This window comes from Chelmon rostratus, chromosome 17, assembly GCF_017976325.1.
Source record: "Chelmon rostratus isolate fCheRos1 chromosome 17, fCheRos1.pri, whole genome shotgun sequence".
Classification (NCBI taxonomy): Eukaryota; Metazoa; Chordata; class Actinopteri; order Chaetodontiformes; family Chaetodontidae; genus Chelmon; species Chelmon rostratus.
The window spans coordinates 21,486,116-21,508,455 of NC_055674.1; the positions used below are offsets into that span (position 1 = coordinate 21,486,116).

At 42.1% G+C, this 22,340-nt stretch overlaps 2 protein-coding genes across 4 annotated transcripts; one reads left to right on the forward strand and one right to left on the reverse strand.

Moving 5' to 3' along the window:
* The first annotated feature begins 246 nt into the window (after positions 1-246).
* tnnt1 (troponin T type 1 (skeletal, slow)) lies at positions 247-7,583 on the forward strand. 2 transcript variants are annotated; one of them, XM_041956525.1, is made up of 14 exons: positions 247-287; positions 400-413; positions 507-578; positions 803-820; positions 3,396-3,416; positions 3,910-3,931; positions 4,064-4,124; positions 4,840-4,956; positions 5,182-5,259; positions 5,415-5,528; positions 5,629-5,738; positions 6,822-6,912; positions 7,203-7,243; positions 7,347-7,583. In XM_041956525.1, the coding sequence occupies exons 1-14, from the start codon at positions 262-264 to the stop codon at positions 7,390-7,392; spliced, it is 831 nt and encodes a 276-aa protein (XP_041812459.1). In that variant the 5' UTR covers positions 247-261; the 3' UTR covers positions 7,393-7,583. The 2 variants fall into 2 exon arrangements, with proteins under 2 accessions (XP_041812459.1, XP_041812460.1); XM_041956526.1 differs by lacking the exon at positions 3,396-3,416.
* Positions 7,584-10,998: 3,415 nt separating this feature from the next.
* On the reverse strand, positions 10,999-21,374 carry syt5a (synaptotagmin Va). Of its 2 annotated transcripts, XM_041957030.1 has the most exons (10): positions 21,284-21,374; positions 16,245-16,411; positions 15,722-15,736; positions 14,539-14,720; positions 13,950-14,036; positions 13,602-13,769; positions 13,277-13,444; positions 13,056-13,173; positions 12,821-12,954; positions 10,999-11,971 (listed from the first exon to the last, which is right to left on the reverse strand). In XM_041957030.1, the coding sequence occupies exons 2-10, from the start codon at positions 16,402-16,404 to the stop codon at positions 11,762-11,764; spliced, it is 1,242 nt and encodes a 413-aa protein (XP_041812964.1). In that variant the 5' UTR covers positions 16,405-16,411; positions 21,284-21,374; the 3' UTR covers positions 10,999-11,761. The 2 variants fall into 2 exon arrangements, with proteins under 2 accessions (XP_041812964.1, XP_041812965.1); XM_041957031.1 differs by lacking the exon at positions 15,722-15,736.
* Between the last annotated feature and the right edge of the window lie 966 nt (positions 21,375-22,340).

Here is a 22,340-nt window from a genome sequence, read left to right on the forward strand (position 1 = left end):
AAGGGCTGCAACTAATTCATGTTTTATTATTATTATTAGATTATTATTTCAATGATGCAAGTAATCATTTTCGAGAAGCCAACAGTAACATCTTCAAACTGCACGATTTTCAAATCACAAGCATATGAAACTCAATGAAAAGCTGGAACCAGCAAGTGTTTGGTAGTTTTCTTAATCAGTGTTTTAAAAGATTACTTGCCTGTCATAATAGTTACAGTGCCTCTGCTCTCCTCCCCTGACATGTTTCTCTGTATTGCAGCCATGTCAGATGTAGAAGAGGAGTACGAGTGAGTAATGCAGCTTCCCTCACTGCTTATCATTTGACATGACTTGCTCATTTCAGTGTAAATGCATCAGCTGTGATGTTACCTGATAATTCTGTGTGTCTCATCTCTCCAGGGAGCAGGCAGAGGGTGAGTTCAGCAGGATGTGTCCATATTTGTCAAACACTTTGTGCTTTAGCAGACGTGAATCTGTGCTCATGTCTCTGTCCTCCTGTCTCCCAGAGGCTGAAGAGGAGCAGGAGGGCGAGCCTGAACAGGAGGAGGAGGCTGAGCAGCCAGAGGAGGATGGAGCAGGTAAGGTTACGAAGACTCCCAGAATGCAAAGCAGACAAAACAAAAATGTAAACAGTGAGACTGAAGGGGCTGTGATCATAATAAGATGTCTGTCATGAGATAAATGTCTGTCCTTGTTGTCTGAAGAAGAGTCCAGAGATCTTGTCACTGCACTAACTCTTACCTATCGACTTCCCCTCTCTCCTGCTTTCCTATTGGCTGACACTGCTGGTTCGGCCTATCAGAGCAGCAAGAGTACCAAGGTAAGATGACTGCATGCCAGTCATCAGTCACATATTAGACACCATTTATGGCTCGCCCTAAAACCCAATGCCAATGAAATTTGTATTTAGATATGTTTTTAACATTTATGAAAGAGAAGAAGATATTTATTGCACCTGATTTTGAATAGCACCTGGACCTCTGGATAGATTTTACCTGCACTGTATGATGAAGTACTTTTCCACATGTATGGGTCGACAAAACAGAAAAAAGGACTCCCACAGTACACACCTGATGAAGTTCTGTGTACAGAAACATCATTTTGACTACATTTCTCAGATCGGTAGTCTTTTGTTGTGGTTTGACGACTCATGGTCTTCTCCTGCGCACCTGTCGATCCACAGGTGTGCAAAGGTTTAGCTCTTTTGACGCCACATGTATCCTGTATGCATAACCTCACATGTCAGACCTGAGCACATTTCCACTGACATGCTGATGGTGCCTTAGTTACTGCTGCGGACATCGGATGGCTTTTTTTCCATTGCCTGCTGTTGCAGCCAGTGTTTTAAAGGTACAAACAACCAAAACAGAAATCAAATCTGATATTTCTAGAATCTTGTCTTGCATCTTGCAACTTTCATGTCAATGACGGATCAAATGGCCACGTGTAATATGAAAAGGATTGCTTGTAGTGACAAACCCACAGAGAATTAGCAAGCAACTATTCAGTCCCCCTGAGCTTTTCTGGACGTTTTAGCTTCTTTTAGCTCAGTGTTTGGGTTTCAATAGACTTCGCTGTTTTCTGGCTTATTTCCAGCAGTAGCAGGCATTTGTTTTTAGCAATAGCTTGGATAAAGCACTGTAGGCTACCCGTGCTAAGCAGCACAAAGTTAGCGACAAACAATGTTAGCAACAAACAAAGGTAGCAGCTAGCTCGTGACCCTACTGGCGTATTTAGAACTTAAATAAAACATTTTTCTCAGCAATGGTGGAGACCCAAACAGAGCTAAAAGGGGAGTGAACTTAAATTCAACATAGATTTTATCACGAGACCAGAAACACGTCCCCATTATTGATCTGTGTGTGTGCTGGATGTGTAAATAAGCAACTGTTTGCTAGTACTTTAGCCATAGCAAGCCTCTGGTGATGATATGTCAACGTTGTGTTTTCAGCTTGTTCTACTGCTCCCACTAGGCCAAACCATTCATTAATGTAGCTTCAAGAGATCCAAGAGATTGTGGACCATTCTGTTATGAGACAGGCTTTATTTCTGGACAGATTTCTTTTCCATAAATAGCATTAAATCATTTGAAACAGAAAGGTTTTAAAGATATCAGAAAGTTAGGCGTGTTCATATTCACCTAAAGTGAGCAGTCCAAGACAATAGAAATATCACACTGTTATACAGCTTCTGTTTACAACATGTTTTACCTTTACAAATTGTACAGTTCAGCTATTCATCTCTACAGCTGCAACCACTGAATGCATTCTGACAGTTGTTATTACACACATGCACATAACAGATGTGTTTTACTTCTACAAGAAGTTCTCTGAGGATTTACACCTTGATGAGCAGGGTCAAAGTTCCACCATGTTTTAGACCACACGTAAAGGCAAAATGTACAAATAACTGGCTGCTAATTGTTTTCTCTGCATTCACGTCCACGGTCTTGGAAGGTGAGAAGGTTTGCCAGATGGCTAGACTGTGATTCTTTGGCCACGCCCATTAAGGTTTAACTCAACCAATGAAATGATTCTACCGCAGAGAAACGCTTGTATTAGTAAAATTCCAATCTGCATGTACACAGTTATCCATATGTGCATATGTATAATTATCATGTAATAATGAATGTTCACAGAATGTTCCACAAAACTACATTTCCCAGCAGCTACAGTGGGTGGTACATATTAGTGCCAGTGAATGATGTGGCTCTCATTGCATGATGGGAAATGATAGTTTTAAAGTAATAGTTCAACATTTTGGAAAATACGCTTCTTTACTTTGTTGCTGAGAGTTAGATGAGAACATTGATACTGATCTCATGTCCGAATGGTAAATGTATAGCTGCAGCTAGCAGCTGGCTAGCTTAGCACAAAGGCTGGAAAAAGGGGGAAACGGCTTGCTAGCTGCCAGCTACTCTCCAGTTGTGTTACTGACCTTTAAAGTTGCCAGTAGGTGGGTTTTGTTAGCTTTGGACAGAGTCAGGCTAACTGTTTCCTCCTGTTCCAGTCTTTGTGCTAAGCTAAGCTAGCTGGCTGCTGATGGTAGCTTCACGTTAATTGAAGGTGAAAGAGTGGTACTGATCTTGTCATTTAACTGTGCAAGAAAGCCAAAAAGCATATTTTCCAAAAGGTCTAACTATTTCTTTAAGCTTGCTGCCTTTGCAGTATCGGACATTAACTTCTTTCGATCACTCCACACCTCTTCCCTCCTCATGTCTTTGTGTTTTCTCGTCTGTCTTTGACATGTTTTCCCTCCACCTTACCTTTTCTATTCCCTTGCTCTCCACATGCGTACTCTTCACCTGTCATTAATGACTCCTCTGTCGCTCCATGTGTTATTTCCGTTACCCTCCTTCCATCTTTCATTCTGTCTTTTCGTGGCTGGTCCATCAGATCAAGATGCCCAGGAGGAAGGTGAGAAACAGTAGACGTGTGGTTCCCTAAAGGGTTAAAAACTCTCCCTCCTCTCCTCAAGCTCAGTGTGCACAGTTTACCTCCAATTACCTAACATATTAAAATTAGTCCTTTAAATCCAACTGGACTCACATGTAGGAAACAAATTAATGAAAGCTATATTTTTTTGGAGTACCTTCCAAACAGCCTTGTCCTTTTTTAGAAAATATTTAAGAATAGCCTAATAAATGTGGTCAAAATGTAACAGTGTAGAAGTTTAGTATAACCCAGGCTTGGTAAGGCAAGTGTTTCAGTGATAAATCATTGTGTCTGTGCTCTTTTCTTTGATCATATCTAATAAAAATCAAGCTTGTCTTTTCTCAGTCCCATGCTTGCTGTGCTTTCAGTCATATTAGTAGCTTTAACAAGTTTCAAATTCAAACCAGCCTTTCACACATTGATTGAAACATTTTTATTCACTCGTACCATCTTTTTCCCCATATTTCATCAACAGAGGAGGAGCGTCCCAAACCCAAGTATGTTCATCCAATTTTATTTTCTTTTTTTTTCTCTCAGTCCAAAATGTCAGATTCAATTACTCCTTCACAATTTCTAGAGATTTTGTGTTCATGTCGTGTGCTCATTTTGTGTTTCTCTTTTCTCTCCAGACCTCTGGTGCCTCAACTTGCCCCTCCAAAGATTCCTGAGGGGGAGAGGGTGGATTTTGATGTAAGATGTGATAACTTGAGATTGGCCTCTGTTCCACTTGCTTGCCTGGTTCTGCTCATATCTGAGTGGCAGAAGACAAACTGATCACAGTTACACAATAACATACCTTCCTGCTCTAAGGTCAAATACGGTGCTCTATAGAGATTAGTACTGCCACCTTTTTTCTGTGTCTGCCACTCGATCACATCTTAAAAGCTACAGCATAAATTATCATTTATATCACCAACGACCCCTATCAGCTTGTGAAATGAGACTACCTCTTGTCTGAAGTTCATCAGTGAATGTGTAACAGCTTCCTGTGTTTGAATAGCCAGAGGACTGACATGCTGCTTGTTGGTCCAGCCGGGCGTAGAACAACTTTCATGGAAGTTTGCATTTTCTCAGAGTCAAGAAATTGGGAATTTTTTGATCCCTCTCTTACTTTTGAGCCACTCATCAAGAGTGTCTAAAAACCTTTTATCGACATGTTCCCAACAAGCAGCAGCAGAGCCAAGAAGTTTGATTGTACATGAATTAAGGTATTTTTAAACCCTGCTTCTGACTCACAGGGTTTTAAATGACTTAGCTCTTTCCAACATCTCCTGTCTTATTACTCCATGCTCACATCTTTATGCTCTCATGGTGCTGGTTATTTAACTGTTCCTATGTGTGATTTGTTTTCATGGGGGTACATATCAATTTAACATCGTACATGAACACTTGCTTGTTCCATCAGGACATCCACAGAAAGCGTATGGAGAAGGACTTGCTCGAGCTGCACACTCTGATTGACGTCCACTTCGAGCAGAGGAAGAAGGATGAGGAAGAACTTATCAGCCTCAAGGACCGGATCGTAAGAACATGGTTTACTGCATATCAACATTACATACTGTACATACAAAGTGCATTTTCTAAATAGCTGATACCTCTGGACTGTAGGATTTCTCCATTATCTAACAAGTTAAAAAAAAATAAGAAGATGCCTCTGTAATGTGGTATTTTAATCCACATGTCGCTTAATCTTTTAATAAAATCGCATTAAGAGGTTTTATGGCTAATTTGCTGTGCTCCCCATCAGGAGCGTCGTCGGTCAGAGAGAGCGGAGATCCAGAGAGTTAGAGCCGAGAAGGAGAAGGACAGACAGAACAGGATTGCGGTAACACAGACACTCATAATCAACAGTTTACACAGTAATATACTTGAATCATAAACTGCTCATATTTGATGACTAAATATGCTGTAATACAATTGCTTCTCTATTTTCCCAAAAATTTCAACTTCGTCATCACTCTGTCTTTCTTCATCTGGCAGGAGGAACGTCACAGAAAAGAGGAAGAGGAAGCCAAGAAGAAGGCTGATGACGACGCCAAGAAGAAGAAAGTGCTGTCTGGCATGGGCGCGAACTTTGGAGGCTTCCTGGCCAAGGTCAGGCGGCAGGAGAGACGGCGGTAACGATGAGGAGGAGGAGGAGGAGGAGATGATGATGCAGAGGATGACTGCAGACTGTGTGTGTGCTCTGTTCCAGGCGGAGTCGAGGAGGGGCAAGCGTCTCACAGGCAAAGAGATCAAGAAGAAGACCCTGGCGGACAGACGGCAGCCGCTGGCCATTGACAATTTAAGGGAGGATGCGCTGAAGTGAGTCTCCTCCAACACCGCTAAACAATTCTATTATACAGGAGCTTATATAACCTGAAAGCTGATTGAACTAATGCATTTAAAGGGTTTTGTTTAATTAAAATTAAGCATGGATGTATTCAAGATGGCCTTTACCAATTGAACTGATTATCCAATCATAAACAAGCAATCAGCACGTGCCTGTAACGAGAGTGATTCAGAGCATCTGAAATGTTTTGATAGTGGTAGAAGTGGTGGTGAGAGTTGTTTTGCCCTCTTCAACCTCAAAAATACAAGAGCTAAAGTGTAAGGGATGATTTAAACATTTTTCTTTGCCCGCTCTAACGTGAGCTTCAAATGTTAGCATGTCCAGCTAACTAGCCCAATACCTACAGCAGTGAACCAGCCCAACGTCACTTCCAAGCGCAGCAGCGTTTCATACGACCTGTTTTTGTGTTGTGGGTGGTTTGGTTTTTAAAAAGCCTTTTCACAATGGTATATTCACTGTGTTGTATTTCCTCACTGTGTGGAAGTCGGCCATGGAAGCTGCTGTGTTTGTATCGGCGTGTAAGCTAATGGTAGCAGCTCCATCCTGCTCCTCACTGGATTTGATGAAGTTTACACTCCAGCAAAACTCAGCACAATGCTGTTTCTTTATTTCCATGTCTTCTACCGCTCGACTTTTTGCCCGTGACATTCAGCTTTAGCCTTAGTCGCTCGGAGACAGCGTTGTCCACCTACTCATGAAGCTAATGTTAGCTTAACTAGCTAGCTAGCTACAGCTGATAACATCTGCCAGCTACATTTGTCATTACAGCTGACGAAAAAGATCAAAGGTGACCAAGTAGAAATGAGAAGTCTGCTTTTGTCTCTGTCTGAAATCAGAGACCCATAGTTACAAAAACGATCAGCTCGATCACTCAAGACCCACGAGCCAGTCAAGTGCATGGATTATTATTTTTATTAATTTAAACAGACCGACTTAGTAGAAGTTGCCTAATAGAGACAAGCTGTGGAGACCCATACCCGAACATAAAAATACATAATTAACAGAATGAATGTCCAAATCCTTGGACATTCAAATTTTGTCTTTGCGTTTCCAAGGCAACGGGCCCAGGAGATGTGGAACTGGATCTACCAGCTGGAGTCTGAAAAGTTTGACTTCATTGAGCACATGAAGCACCAGAAATATGAGGTACCACTGTGGTTGCAATGAGAAATGGTCAGGAAAATGACTAAAAATAAATAATGTTGTCTAGCTGGGTGAGTCCAGCTGATTGACATAAATTTAATCAACAAAAATCTTGTAATTAAGTAATTGATCAAGCAAAAATGTCAATGTGCTTCCTCTCAAACGTGAGCCCTTGGTGCTTTGTTCTGTTTCTATCACTGTGAATTAAAGATCTTGAGTTTTTGGCTGCTCTCTTTCATTTTTTGAACATTTCTCCTTTCTACCTCTAAAGTCTTTCTGTTTGCCTCCTGCAGATCATCGTGCTGCTGAACAGAATCCAACACGCTCAGAAATTGTGAGTAGTTCATTTTACACACTATAATAATAACCTGTTGTTCATCTTTTTCTACAATCCTGTGACATCCTTCCTTCCTGTCTTGTGTTCCTCCCTCCCACAGTAAAAAGGGCCATGGCAAAGGGAAGGTGGGCGGTCGCTGGAAGTAAAGGGGGGGTAGAGGAGAAAGAAAAATCAACACACATAAGAAAAAAAAGAGTTATTATAGGAATGGAGGAGCACTCCTCCTCTCCTTGGTCTTCTGGTACCAGATTCACTATGTAGGCCTTTTGCTGTGTGTGTGACAGATGCTGAATGTTTCTTGATGAGATGTACTGATAATTAAAACGACATGCACTCAGCCTTGACTTGGTTTTGTCACATTTCCAGTTTTGTTGTGGACTTACAGCACACAAGAGAAAGTCAACAAAAATCAATGTTTTATTCTTAATCAAATGTGTGTGAATCACAACAGCACACCTGACCCTTTCATATGTCATGACTGAGACAACAGGTGGGAGAAAATGACTTTCATTCAGAGATTACTTCCACTAAATTTTCCAAACTGAAAAAATCCCCAGAAAATGATCATAAACATGGTTACTCACTCAGATGAAAAAAACACTAATAATAACTAATAATAACAGTAATAATAATTGTAAACAAGAGGACTAACGTGAATGTCGGGTTGTCTAATGTGAACAGACAAAACAATGGTTACTGTGAAAACAACGAAAGGAAAATGAGTACGAGAAGTGTTTGAAGAGAAACTTCACTACATTTTAACTTGATTTATTATTAATTTTATCCAACATCTGACTTTAACGTACAACTGCCAAAATTATTCAATTATGAAATTATATTATTCTCTTCTCCCTTTGAACCATTTAGGGGTGTAGCAATACATCAATATTGATCAATATATTGATTCAATGATCAACAATCCAATATCAAAATATCGATCATATTGTCATCTAGATACACCTTTTTTCTTTTAATTGGCCCTAATACAATAAAACACTGGAGCCTGCAAAATATTCTTGGTCCATCATAACAGCGAAGTTTACAGATAATCCAGCAAGATGTCTGCATGACTGCAACAATAAGCGCTTAAATGCTGTTTTAAACACTGAATAATTACAATCTACACATGTGCATTGCAAAATCAATAAATAAATCAGTAGTGGAAATTATTTGAAAACAAGTGTTCACAGTTGCTCCAGCCACAGTCGTGTGGATGTGTGTTCAACAACTCTGCCACTTTTCAAAAATTCTAGCCATGAGGAGAGCAAGTGAGCAAAGCTCATCAAACAGCCTGCTGTAATGTCCAGGTAGGTGCAGATATATATGTCTATTACAGGCTACGGCTGTAAATTCCTGATGGTTAAAATGCCGTCCGGAACAATGAGTTAAACTGACGAGGAGCACAGTTAGTCGCAGTGCAACAGCAGCACCTGAGTCAGAAAGCAGTCAGTGTTGTCACCTACACAGCAACAGAGTTTGCTAACATTAGCGACCATAAGCTACTGGTCATACCAGACCATGTAAGGCTGCAGCAGTAAAACCCCTGGGCATGTAAGACTAAGTGAGGGTCCTTTTTATTGCCTATAAATTCAATTTTTTATTTGAAATAAGAGAATTCTTTTTTCTTTCAAAACATATAGCCTTACATTAAAGGCCATAATGTAAAGTCTACTCTTTAATATCACCATTAACATTTTATGAATGATGCATATGTGTCTGAGTCAGACATAAAAAAGTGCAGTGTCACATAGCAACAGGCCAACATCAGATCTGGAGTTCATCAGTGTGGTGATGTTAAAGTCCCCCTCCACTCATGTAGTTTTCTCCTTGTTGAATGTTTGAGCTTCACTGTGCAGAATGATGTACTTGCAGAGTTTGACCCTTGAAGGCTGCTCTAGATATGAAGAGATAACAGAGGGCATGGAGAAATGAGCATGAATAAACACACGCATGTATAGAGACAGGAATGTGACCTCTGTCCTGAAGTTCAGATGGTTCTCTGTTGCACAACATCAATTTATTCATTAGGTGACTAAAGTTGATCTCTTAGATATATGTAATCGATAACAGATATCAGATCTTTATTTATACAAATGTAACTACCATCTAGGTGGGGGAGCTTTAAAAAGAAGGGGAGGGGAGGCATGGGTCCAGAAGTTTCAGTAGATGTGTAGGCACATACCTCCACCCAGCAGTGAAGCTGTAATTTGAAGCTTAATATCCCAGTGAACTGCTCCCCCGGCTGGGTAAACACCGTCATTGCATCCTGATGGACCTGGAAGACCATTATTTGGATGAAAGGATTTTACACATATAAATCGCTGAATACAGATAAATAAATCAAACCAAAAAAGGCATTTTCTGACCCAGTTTTTATTTTTTCACATATCCTTGGAGCTGTGCACCAAAGCCAATATATGCCTGTTTTGACCGAGTAATAACATATTTATATCTCTGTTGGGTCATAAATTAAACCAGTGTTTCTATTATTTTCTTACTTTTCCTTTGGGTCATTCAGCAAAAAACAATATATAGTTAATTTGACTGTTTTATTTATGTTTGATTTAATTTCTATCATTTTCATTTATTTTAACCCTAAATGAGAAATTTCCGTGGTAACTAATTTTTAAGAAACCTCTTCAACAACATTTGACTTTTAGGTTTTGAATGAGATCTATTATGTAATGATTGGGATTTACGATGGTGATGGTGGCCTTGAAGGCATCGGTACAGTTGTTGCACCACCTCTGGCTCCAGGTTGTTAGCAGAAAAGACAGGAAGGACTGATGTGTTTTCTGTGTTGCTGCTGTGTCCAGGTCAGTTAATAAATGCTGTCAAGTGTTCAGAACTTCCTGAGGCTTTCCTCACTTGATGTCAAGCAGACTTTACGTACTTGTTGTTTATGACCCCACAGTATGACATGAAGTTTACAGCAAACGGCGATCTTACTTGTCTACACTATCTATAACATAGGTGTCTATATTTAACGATGTTATGACTCTGTTGTACTTTTTAACATATTACATTATGTGCGCTTTTAGTTTAGGTGGCGAACACAGGCTGTCTGTGGTAATTATGTTCCCTGTACGCGCCCCACCACCCGTCCCCTCCAACTCTAATTCCTGCCTCACATGTTTGGCTCACTGCGTGAGACAAGGACTAAAGAGGACACACTGTTAATCCAGCCTTTCACTGCATGGAATCAGGACATGCACACACGTATGGACGCTGACCTCCCTGAGGTAAGTTTTATCTGTGAGGCCTGCAGTGCCTCTGGACTGTGAAGACCACAGACTGTGCAGAAAAAGCCTCCACATTCATACTGTACAACGTAATTGGATTACTGGGACAAATGGCAGCAATAATCACAGCGTGAAGGATTAGTTACTTTCAGAAAATGACAGTAAACAGCTCAGTTCTTCTGATGGCTACTGTAACAATACGGCTGAGGGTATAATCCCAGTGTGAAGCATGATTTATCATAAATATTTATTTTTCAAAGGATTGTGGCATCTTTAACTGATTCATTTAACTGATTCGACTGGTTGGTGTGTGTGTGTGAGAGAGAGACAGAGTGACTTTCTGGTTGTGTGCAAATATAAGGATATCATGTTTGCACATGAGGGTATTATAGCGTGTGGGTGCACATGTAAATCCATCATCTGCTGAACCATCTGTTGTTGTTTGGAAGCGTTTTATTTATTCGTCTATTTATTTACAGTCACATAGTACGCATCGAAAGTAAAACCAGAAACAGCACACACACACACACACACACACACAGGTATGCACACTCATCACACACTCCAGTCAGGATCTCATTCAAACACAAGCACAGAAGGAGCCACAAAGAGACCAATAATCAGTAAAAACATGTAACTAAATACAACACATTTCACAGGACAGATCAACTTAAAGACTGTGTGGAAGATAAGAGAGTGATCAGGAAATATAAGAGGAGAAGATGAGAAAAAAGAAAAAAGCTGCAGCTCTGCAACAGCGCTTTAAAATAACTCAAAGACAATGAATTCATGTGCTTTTATTTTTTCATAGCATAGTGTCAAAATGTGTTTGACAGCACTGCAGTTGCCTCTGCTGAAAAAATATATTTTCCCTTGAGACAACCAGGACAGTGACTACATGAAAGGTGCACGTCAGCAAAATGAAAGGTAGCCAGGAGTATTAAAGGGGCACTTCACTTTACTCATCATAAGCAGAAGCACCGTGAGAACAGCTGTATTATGTCTTCTGTGGCTGTGGAGAAGCTTCTGAACGTCTGAGAGAAGAACAGAACAGCAGAAGGGCATAAGTGAGCTGCACAGTGTGTCCTGTCGGTTTGTCTGAATTTGAGGGTACATGTACATGTTTGTATTCAAAACAATATAAAGCACACATGTAGTCGTATAAAGAGACTGAAAAAAATGACTGGATTAAAGGTCGCTGTTCAAGTCGGAGGTCATCGTATCAAACCTCTCCTACGCAGATGGCGGTGTATGGATATGTGTGGGAGCGTGTTTAGCGGATGGGGGCCTTCAGAGCAGCGTCCACCTCCTCCTCTGGCAGCAGCGTGTGCCACTGAGCCACTGGACGCCTGGGATTGGCCAGCATGTCCGACCAGTGGCGCAGGCCGACGCCGGAGGCGCCGTAGCCGATCCAGCACTTGCCGATGGGGTCGTTGCTGCCCAGCTTGTCGTAGTCGTACACGGTGATCAGCACCTGGACTTTCTGTGGGCGGACACAGCGGAAAAGGAGGAGCCAGTTAGAACAAATTCTGCTATATATTTCAGTTAGATTGATTGATGTTAATAGTTCTACTGAGCTACTGGATTGTGTTTCTGCTGCTGTTTTCCTGGCTCAACGAGAGAAGCGAGTTTTCGATATTGTTCTGGAGGTTTTGAGGCTATTGATCGCTGGTTCAGATAGTTTCACTGGAGGGTAAACTTCATGCATCTCTCTGTTAAACAAGGCATCCAGCTCCAGAATGGTGAAGAGGAGCTGCAGTGATGATGTCATCAGGGTTATGTTGGCTCGAGCTTCAGCCTTAAAATTTGAAAACTGCTGGGATTTGAAAGAAGTGAGCATTCGGGAGGCAGAAAAGGTCGAATGAAAAGGGGCTCCAGAGTTTTTGGAGCTTGACCCGTACTGGTGAGATCAAGTTTGGATAACTCGGCCTCTGCTGTTTCAGTTCTGCTCGCTCTTTTTTAAACCTTTCTTGTTAGTCTCCCACTTTAAATGATGTGCCACACTATTTTGCTGGGATAAATAACGAGTTTAGAATTTGTATGTTCCTCAGACATGAGTTTGCCAATGCTTCTGTATAGCTATATAACATTCTAGACCCAGTAAGTAACAATTATTACTTATTACATCTCTCTGACTTCTTCTTTAGCAGCTAAAACAGACAGGTCTAATGTGTAAATGTGCACGTGATCTTAAATTTTAGTCAAGATCAATTAAAATCTTCTAAATTTCAAATCAAACCATACAGCAAAATGTGTATAAAAAGATCATCTGTCAGATCTGTGAGGCCATCGTGGTGCTTTGGGCTAAATGTTAATGTGAGCAAGACCAGACCTGGATCTGGGAGAAGGGGATCTCGAAGCTGAAGCTCTCGTTGAAGTAAGGATTCAGAGTGTTCTGTTTGACCGACGTCTTCTTCTTCTTCAGTCGCTTCCCGTTGTGCTGCAGCACCACCTTAACAAATGGATCTGAGAGAGAGGCGTGTTATGAGACAGTGGATCAGGATGACTGCCATCCATTGCATGGCTCAGTCTTTAGTACAAGCATGCACGCAGGTACGTGCGCTCACCTGACAGTCCTCCGACATCCATCTTCTTCAGATTCTTTGCTTCCATGATGTTAACCGTTAGCTTACCGGCCGTGGGGACGTACCGAAGGGAGATACAGATATCACCCAGCTTCTCTTGCTGTCAGGGACGAAACATACATGGACGATTTGTCGTACTTCACATTGCTTTGGTTGCTTTAAATGTTGGTGTTTTATGTGTTGTTGACCTAAAAAACGCCCACCTCCTCTTTCTCTCCTCCAACCAGATCCTTCCACTCGTGTATTGGCTGTCCGAGGTCTATGGAGTTCATGGGGATCTTGATCTCGCCGATGACGTCATGTTTACCGAAACGGTCAAAGTCAAACACCTGCAGCACCAGAGTCTGACCACCCAGCTCACTGTATGGTATCTGCAGACGGATGAGATGTAAAGAAGGGTTAACTCTGAAGTTAGCTGCTCTGGGGAGGATGCTGATGTTCATGCATAGTTTAAAAATGCTGCAGATAATATGATCAAAACATTTTCATTTTAATGTTAAGCATGGTCTGCAGTGTGGATGCACAGACCTTAAAGGTGAAGGTCTCATTGAAAACGGGACAGAGGTTCTTGCGCTGGACTTTGGTCTCAAACTTCTTCTTCTTGTCTGGCAGCATGTAGACTTTGACATAGGGGTCTGAGGTCCCACCCATGTCCATGGCTGGGAGGTCCTGAGCCTGGAGGATGCCGACGATCAGCTGGAGAGGGAGGGGAACATTAGTTTAGGGTCCCAGCCGGAGCTGGCTTTTCTGGCTAAAGGGCATCATTTTTGCCGAGTCCTTCAATTGTTGGGCTCATTAATCATTTCTATCCTTGACAGGTTGGATATTGATGTGGATGCTTGCAAATACTAGATGTGCAGGTGTGTGCAGGTGTACCTGGTTATCAGTAAAGTTATAGTCCAGTGTGTACTCCAGCTTGCCAAAGAACTCCTTCTCCTCCTCTTCCTTCCCTTCCTCTCCCTCCTGGGAGACACAGCATGGTTAGCAGGTAACAGACACTGTTATTAAGCTCTCACGTGTTATTTTCAAAGTCATGTGATGTGCTGCCGTCTGCGCAAAGCTCTCTGATTCCTGCTGTAAGACAAATATATTCAGTTCAAGTGGGGGCCAGGGGGGCCATGACCACAAAAAAGCATCATATGCTTCCCAGGTGCTGGCCCATCAACCCCACTGCACCATAACTGGCACTAACTCACCATAAGCACTGGAAACAGGAGGAAACACCGAGCCGAGCTCTGTCCAAAGGTGACGAAATGTGCCCTCAGCACCAGCGTTTTGTTGCCTCTGGACAGAGCCACTTCCACGTTTTCTGTGCTAAGCTAAGCTAACTGGCTGCAGGCTCCTGCTGCATATTTAGCATACAGACATGAGAGTGGCATCACTCTTCTCCTCTAACTCTCACAAAGTAAGTGAATATTTCCAAAAATGTCAAACTGCTCCTTTTCTTTGCTTGAACTTTTCTCACCTTCTTCTCCTCTCCCTCCTCTCCGTCCTTGTCCTTCTTCCTGCGCCCTCGTCCTGCCTTCCTCTCGCGGACCTTCTTGGGCTTCTTCCCCTTGTTAAAGCACTTCTTGTAGATGCAGAATCCCAGACAGGCAACAAGGGCAAGGACCACGACCACAATGGCTCCTATGGCCCACATGGGCACTGGAGAGAGGAGGAAGAGGAGGGAGAGAAGGGAGAGAGGCGTGTTGGTGCTGTGTGGTGACACTGCCTGAGTGAGGGGCTTTCATTCATACTGAGGTGGAAAGTAAGTACACCTACTCAAGTACTCTACTCAAGTACAGGTTCAAGGTACTGGTACTTTCCTTGAATATTTCCATTTTCGGCTACTTTCTACATGTACTCTATTATCTTTTTGAGGCAAATATTGTACTTTTTACTACATTAATTAGATAAGTGAAGTTACTTTACAGATTCTGATTAATAATACAAATAATGATGTAATATTATGGAACCAAAAGAGTCTCGTTGTGGGCCGGACAGCTGGAACAGTGAGCTGGAACTTGCTTTAAAGGTGCAGATTTGGGTGCTAATTTTCTGTTAGTCCATCCCTGCGAGCGACCCCCCTCACACTGTTGTTTGATACATTATTATTATGAAAGTATTGGTTATAGATTTTAACATTTGGAGACAAATCTCTTACATACTGTATCAGAGACTGTTGTATCATGCTAGGCAGTGATTCCTGAAACATTCACACTGAGATGCGAGGTTTTCACCTGTGATGTAAGACAGTACAGTGCCAGAATATGCATTGAAATGGTACTGATGAGGCCTGAAGGTCATGGTTCACTGCAGTGCAAGACAGAAGCTTATTTACTTAAAAAGTCACATTTTTTAATCCTATCTAATAATTTACAGTTTTTATTTTTCTCATTTCTTACATTTTAGCTCTGTTTTCTCTTTTCTCTGTGGAAGTGGCTTCCATTCATTTGGCAAAGAAGCCTAAACAAAGATTTGCTCTAAACTGGTGACGGGTGTGTCTCCATAATGCCTCCATAACTCAACCCTCCTCTCCAGTAACTTCTGTTGAACAGGAAGCATTGAAACCTTAACCGTCACTCCATCTGCAGAGGACTCGCTGAAGTATTTTTGTTGAAAACAGAAAGAACAGAATGGCACAAGACAGGAGACGATGGACTTACGCTTGAGTTTATGGTCTTGTAGAGCAGAGCGGAGTGGTCACATGGAGACATGAGAGAGGGCAAAATAAAGACATGAAACACATGAGACGTGAAAATGAGATGACAGGACGGTTAGATGATGGCATGTGGCTCATAGACTGATGCCTATTAGTCTGTGTGTGTGTTTGTGCCTCTAAATGCAGATATAAGCACGCTGGGGCTCGTGTTTCCAGCGCATGTCAGTGAGTTAATATTCTACTGTCAGAAAGTCGGGAGGGGGGTTGGTTCAAAACTTGTAGACCACAAAATGAAATCCCCAGAGTTACTTCCATAGACTTACATGTCTTCCAGAGCTACAGCAGATGTTGTACAGCTGTTCTTACAGTCGGAAGCCCAATTATTTGTACATTGCTTAAACAATTCAGTCTTTGAGAACACACCGAGTCTGAGGTGTGCACACGTGCATCAACAGCTGTGAGCATAAATGTTCTGCATGGTGTGTTCTGAGCACATTTTATGTGTGCACCCGTGTGTATGTGCTCACTTGGCAGGTGCGTGAGCTCATTGAAGAACTTGTTCTTCATGCTGGCGAACTGGTGGTTGGAGTGGTGCGAGGGGGGCTGGGGAGGCGGGGGCTCCCTCTCCTTCCCCTCCTCCTCGGCCGCCCGGCGGAACCGCGCCCTCTCTATGGTGACCAATCGCATCGCTGCTCTGTGAAGTCAAAGGAGAGCAGACAACAAACGGTCAGCGACTTTGTGCCCTCCAGATCAGCTCTGGAGACGTTAAAACCACCACAAAAAAAAAAAAAAAACCCACTGAACGTGTTCGATGTGTCCTTCTTTCAGTGTTCATCCCAGGTGACCTTTCACCTGGCTGTAATCTCTTTAATCCTCTGTGGCTCGTTCCACTCTCCTGCCTCTCACCATTTATTCACTTTTTAGTTTCTAGCATCTCACAAAGACAACAAACTGTCCTCATCCTGCTTTTATTGTATCGAGGTTTTACTGAAGAAGAAGTGGAATCAGGGTGCGAGTTTCCAGTGATGAAGAAACTTGGTTAAACATGGCTAGCTGAGCTTTGACTGTTTTATATACACTTGGGTATCTTAATGTACAACATTGGATCATCTTTTCATAGTTAATCATATATTTTGTAACATATAACTACATCTGAATAATATTTCCAGTGGAATAGAAGAACTATGTAGAAAGAAGAAAGGCCCTGTCAGACACAATGTGACGACATTGAGCTCTGAAATCCATTGTTTCCAATAGATGCACAGCGCCACGACAGCTTTTTCAAAGCAGTTAAATCAAAATAAAGTCAAAATATCTGGTTTTACTTGGTGACAAACTGCTGCAAATACATAATACATCACATGTGGCTTCTTTAGGCTATTTCTCTGGAGCCACTGCAAGGTTAGCACCAGGGCTAACGACCTTGGTATAATACATGAGCACGTCTGAATAAAGCTGCTTCCTGTTCCTCCCAATCGAAGGACATTGTGAATGCAGCATCGTAGCCACTTGACGAGCTAGCCCATTAGCAGTCTGGCTAGCAAACAACCACACGCTGGCTGGACAACATTAAGGTCAACAGAGGAGTAAAGTGCATCTTCCTCTCTTCCTCTCCTGCGTCCTTCCTCCATTTGTCCTCCTCCTCCTCTTCCTATGTTCATGACTGCTTCCCTTGTTGCTTCCTTCCTCCTCTCTTCCTTCTTCACCTTTCCTTCCTCCCTGTTTTCCATCCATGATGGCAGTGTGACAAGGAAGAGTAAAACTCAGCTCTGCAGCTTATTGCTTGCTCATAATAATCCCTCTGACTTTGTGATTGCAAGGCTTGACATGCACACACACACACACACACACACCATCATTTGTGAGGACATTTTATTGGCTGTCAGAGCTCTGTCACAGCAGACATTTTGACTTGTCATAGCAGGTAAAGCACAGATGTTAGTGTTACTATAGCAACATTAATGATGGCTCAGTGGGACAGTGAGCCATCATGACCAAGGCCAGGATGCTGAACCCTAAGCAGCCAGAGGGATTTCAACCATATTCTGTTTTATTGTATTATTAATTATCATTATTTAGTGCACTCATGGGCACACTGACATTTAAACACACATGCACAGGCCCCACCCACGGTAGACATCCCTCTGTCGCTGCGCAGCCATGTAACAAGATTAATTGCCAAAGGTAATCCAAAAATCCCTGGGATTAAACAAATTAAGGACAGTTTGCCTCTCTCTGGGTCTCCTCCCCTTTCTCCACCCATCCCGCCATCATCTCGCCTCCACTCACCCTGTCACCCCTCCCTGTCTGTCATTTATCCTCCCTCATGACAGCTGAAATAGACACAAACGTACGCACGCATCATATTTCCGAGATGAGATCTGATTTAGGTGGCGAGCTGTGTTACATTAACCCTTTTATCTCCCTGGATTGCATAAGCAGAGGATTAGAGAGGGAGACCTCAGTGTGTGTGTGTGTGTGTGTGTGTGGATAGAGACACAGATCTGTTAATACACCACCGTCCAGCTGATTGAAAAACCTTAAAGCAACAGTTCAAAGACACTTATTCACTTTCTTGCTGACAGTTGATGAGAGGATCGATGCCGCTCTGTATGTTCAATATGAAGCAGCCAGTTTGCTTAACTGAGAACAAAGACTGGAATCGGGGGGACGCAGCTAGCCTGGTCAGCCAAATATGCCCTTATTAGAAATTAAATATTATTGAGCTGTGATTACAGGTATCCACTGTTGTCCACCCAGAAGTGTCTGAGTGCTAAAGCCCCTGAAAATGTTTAATTAAGACATGAAAACTCTGAAGTGAAACATCATCCATGTGCTCAACCATATGAGGCTTTTGATGCAGTCAATACAAAATAAATACACGCCAAATTATTAATTATACAAAATACAATAGCAAGTACTTCATGTCAGGTTTTACCGGATGAGACCTCAGTCATATCAGAGGGAAATGAAAGTGAATGAATAACTGATATCAAATGAATGTTAGTATCAGTCTGAGCCTGGTGGTGTTACTGTGAGTACTTCACTGAGCCCTGTGTCATCCTGCCGTTTCCGCCAGGACACGTTGCATAATGACTTTTTAGATCCAGTTCAGAACACCCCAAAATCAGGATGACGACCACATCTGGGTCACAGCAGATTTAGGCTGGGCTGCCGCCAGAGACTTCTGTCAGTTAGTCAGAAACCCGGTCAGGTCTACGCACGTCTCGCTCTAGCGGCTGCAGGATGGACGACTTATAGTTTTGGAAACCCAAAATCTGAGGAGTGACATTCAGAAGGAGCAACATGTGTGGCTACGTGGGCTGTTGTTTGGCGTAGACATTCATGGTCGCCAGTCGATTAAGATTTGACTTGAGGTTGATATTTTTGGATTTTAGTGAAGTATGTTTTGGATGGATTGTCACCTAGAACATATATTCACGTCCCCACATGATAAAGCTGAATGACTCTTGTGATCCGTTAACTTTGCCCCTAGTCATCATCGGGTAAAATTTTCTATTTATCCAGCACGTCGGTTTAAGACCAAAAACCCGCAAAACTAATGACACCCCCGTCAGCTGCAGCTGTGCTTCGAGCTAATTTGCGACTGTTAGCATGCTAACACTGTAAAGCATGAGTCAGTTTTCATAATTGGTTCATTGTGTGGGTCATTTTTTAAGCAAAATGGCAAAAAGTCACTGGTTCCAGCTTCTCACATGTGAATATTTGCTGCTTTCTGTTGGTTTCACAAAAAAAAAGGAAGAAAGAAAGCATCTTAATATGTGACATTGGGTTCTGGGAAGTTGTAATAACCATTTCTCTACATTTTCTGACATTTCATGCTTTTATGCTCGTGCATATTGTATAATATCTGAAATATGTCTTTGAAATACTAAATGTTCGTAAAGCCTCATGTAACTCCCAGTACTTCAGACAGCCTTCGCAGACTGAGCTCAATCATAACCAGGTCTCGCACTGTTTTACCTTTCCAACGCTCTCCGGTCTGATCTGCATGCAGACAGATTGGAGGTGAACAGCCGGCGGTGGGATTTTGTCTAAAAGCTCACAGCTATGAACTGAACCTGAGGCCCCATTAGCCTTCTGACAGTCTGCTGGACTGCTGTAGGTGCATAATTACATGCACATGTCAGTAGACATGTAAACACAGTAAACACAAACATTTGGATCAGTGTGGACATAAAATTACAGCAATGTTCTTATGAGCATTTACATTGTTGCTTGAACTGCAACATGCAGAAAGTCTGAGAGACAATTTTCTACAGTGGAAAGGTTTAAAGGTAACGTGTTTTTTTTTTTATTTTCAACTGAAACAGAGATTGGAAAGAGCTAGCCTTCCTCTAAAAAGCCAAAAAATAAAAAATAAAAAATAAAAATCCACCTACCAGCCCTCTAAAGTTTACTAATAACATCTTATATCTCACACAAAAACTGAACTGTAAAAGTGCCAATTTGCCTTTCTTTGCAGGAGACCAGAGAAATAATTTTCCATAGCAGAAAGGTTGAAAAGGCCATGAATTAAAAGTATAACATGGTTTTATTTGAGTTCCCACTGAAACCTTGACAGGAGAGAGTATTTGTACATTATGAACGTCTTTTGGTGAGATAATGTTCATTTAAGCATCATGTTACTGTGCATTTACTGCTTCTAAAAACATGACATGTGGTCACCTGTATAACTACATGCTGCTCGCACAATATCCTTCAGACCTCTAGGAGACCACTGCAGTTAAATACAAGCCTTCTACTGTTTGCTGTAGATCTGCATCTTTGTACAAAAAAGCCAAAAAAAAGCAAAGAAACGAGTGTGTGCAGTGTGCAAACAAGCATCCAGGTCCACTGAAGCTCCTCCTGCTCGTGCTCCAAACATTAAGCAACAGGATTTTAAGGCTTTAACGCCAGAAACTTCACATAGGCCGCCACGGGAAACACCGGTGCTGTGGAGGTGCATTGTGGGTGACTGCACGTGAACACGGACTCCGCAAATAGACGTGCATTAGCCTCCTGTAATCCACTTAAACTAATCTTTCCCAGTTTTGGAAAACATCCTCCACTATGAGTAAAATCAAATGTTTCTCTCGAGCAGGAACTTTCCCAGTGAAAAGCGTTCGTCAGATGATGAAGAGCGTCATAAAATGAGCATTAAAGTCTAAAATCCGACAGATTAACATTAACCTTGTGCTCTGTGTGACCATAGCTGCTGCTTCTCAACAGATTCACAGCACGACTCAAATACATGCAGGGAGACAGCGAGGTGAATAAACTGCAGCTGAAATGAGTCGTTAATGGAGCCAAGGAAAATTTATCACAGCAAGTTTCATGATGGACTCATTTCAAGTGAAAGCAGCAACAGTTTGTTGTTATTGTTTCTGGTTTATGAGGTGGTTAGACTGTAATCTTTCATTAAAATTTTTCATGTAAATTGAAAACCTGTAAGTTTTTCCACCGCTAGTCTGGAATAATGATTTTAAAGCACCAATTCGGTGGTTACAACAAATGACTAACTCTAAAAGAATCTGCAGAAAAGGAGAAACAGCATATAACTCACCCTGTTCAGTGTCGGTCCCTCTCGGTCCTTTGGCTTTTATTTTATTCTACTGTTTTGCATCCAAATGTCCTCCAGACAAATCCACCACCAGTGACTGATGAGAATTCTCTGTGCACAGCTCCCCCTCTCTCTCTCTCCCTCCCCCCTCTGTGTTAATCTCCACAATATCCCTCACTGCCAACTACTTACTGTCCACCTCCACTGCAAAAAGTCCATCTTTAGGAGCCAATTTATCTGAGACTGTGGCTTTAAATCACATTTCTTTACAAGTCGCTGAGAACTGTGTGGCATATTCTGGTCCAGCATTTCAGACTCTGCTGAATGAGTGCGTTAAATACAAATCAGACTTAGATTGCAGTAGGTGGAATTATTTCTTACACTTGTAGATTTTTTTTCCATTGTCTCCCTGTGACTCCTAATCTGCTGAAACGGTGAAGGGACACTGATCTGTTGTCTTATTTAAAATACAGATATGCATGAAATTAGACTATTCAGTGGTGAAGATTGTTGCGTTTGCATTCCAGAAATAAAGTTGAATTACAGAGAGCATGAACTGAAATCTCCTGTGAAGGGCAGAACTATCTCTCCTGTGAGTCGGCTGCCATTGGCAGCATCTCAGAGTAGTTTGGTGCTTTCGCTTGAGTCGCCCTGCAGGCCTCAGCACCCTGCACCATCACACACTGGGTCTGATTTGAGCAAAGGTCATGACCTCTGAGAAAAGGGCAGCACGGTCCTTCAGGTGGATGGAAGGTTGAGGTAAGACCTCACATTGCAGTACCGAGCATCTCCAGCAGATGGCCATGATGCATAACACTACCTCAACCTCAAACATGGTCTAAGAGTAGAGGGTTGTTGTATGCTAAACAGACTGTAAAAGCCCCTTAAAGTAAATGTGTGATGGGTGATGTTGCAGCATATAAATAGAGTTGACTTCAATATCATGTCCCCATTGTCCAGTGTAGGAAAGTAACTAAGTAACCAACTTCTTGCTGCACTATATTTATGTTCAGTGACTGCATATCCTTCAACAGTATTTCTACATTGTGGTGCTGCTGCT

Coding starts and splice junctions, on each gene's coding strand:
- tnnt1 (XM_041956525.1), top strand. CDS start 262: ATGTCAGATGTAGAAGAGGAGTACGA. Junction 5,529..5,628: donor TTGGAGGCTTCCTGGCCAAG/GTCAGGCGGCAG, acceptor GCTCTGTTCCAG/GCGGAGTCGAGGAGGGGCAA. Junction 6,913..7,202: donor TGAAGCACCAGAAATATGAG/GTACCACTGTGG, acceptor TGCCTCCTGCAG/ATCATCGTGCTGCTGAACAG.
- syt5a (XM_041957030.1), bottom strand. CDS start 16,404: ATGCGATTGGTCACCATAGAGAGGGCGCGGTTCCGCCGGGCGGCCGAG. Junction 14,037..14,538: donor AGGAGGGAGAGGAGAAGAAG/GTGAGAAAAGTT, acceptor TGTGTCTCCCAG/GAGGGAGAGGAAGGGAAGGA. Junction 13,445..13,601: donor ATGAGACCTTCACCTTTAAG/GTCTGTGCATCC, acceptor ATCCGTCTGCAG/ATACCATACAGTGAGCTGGG.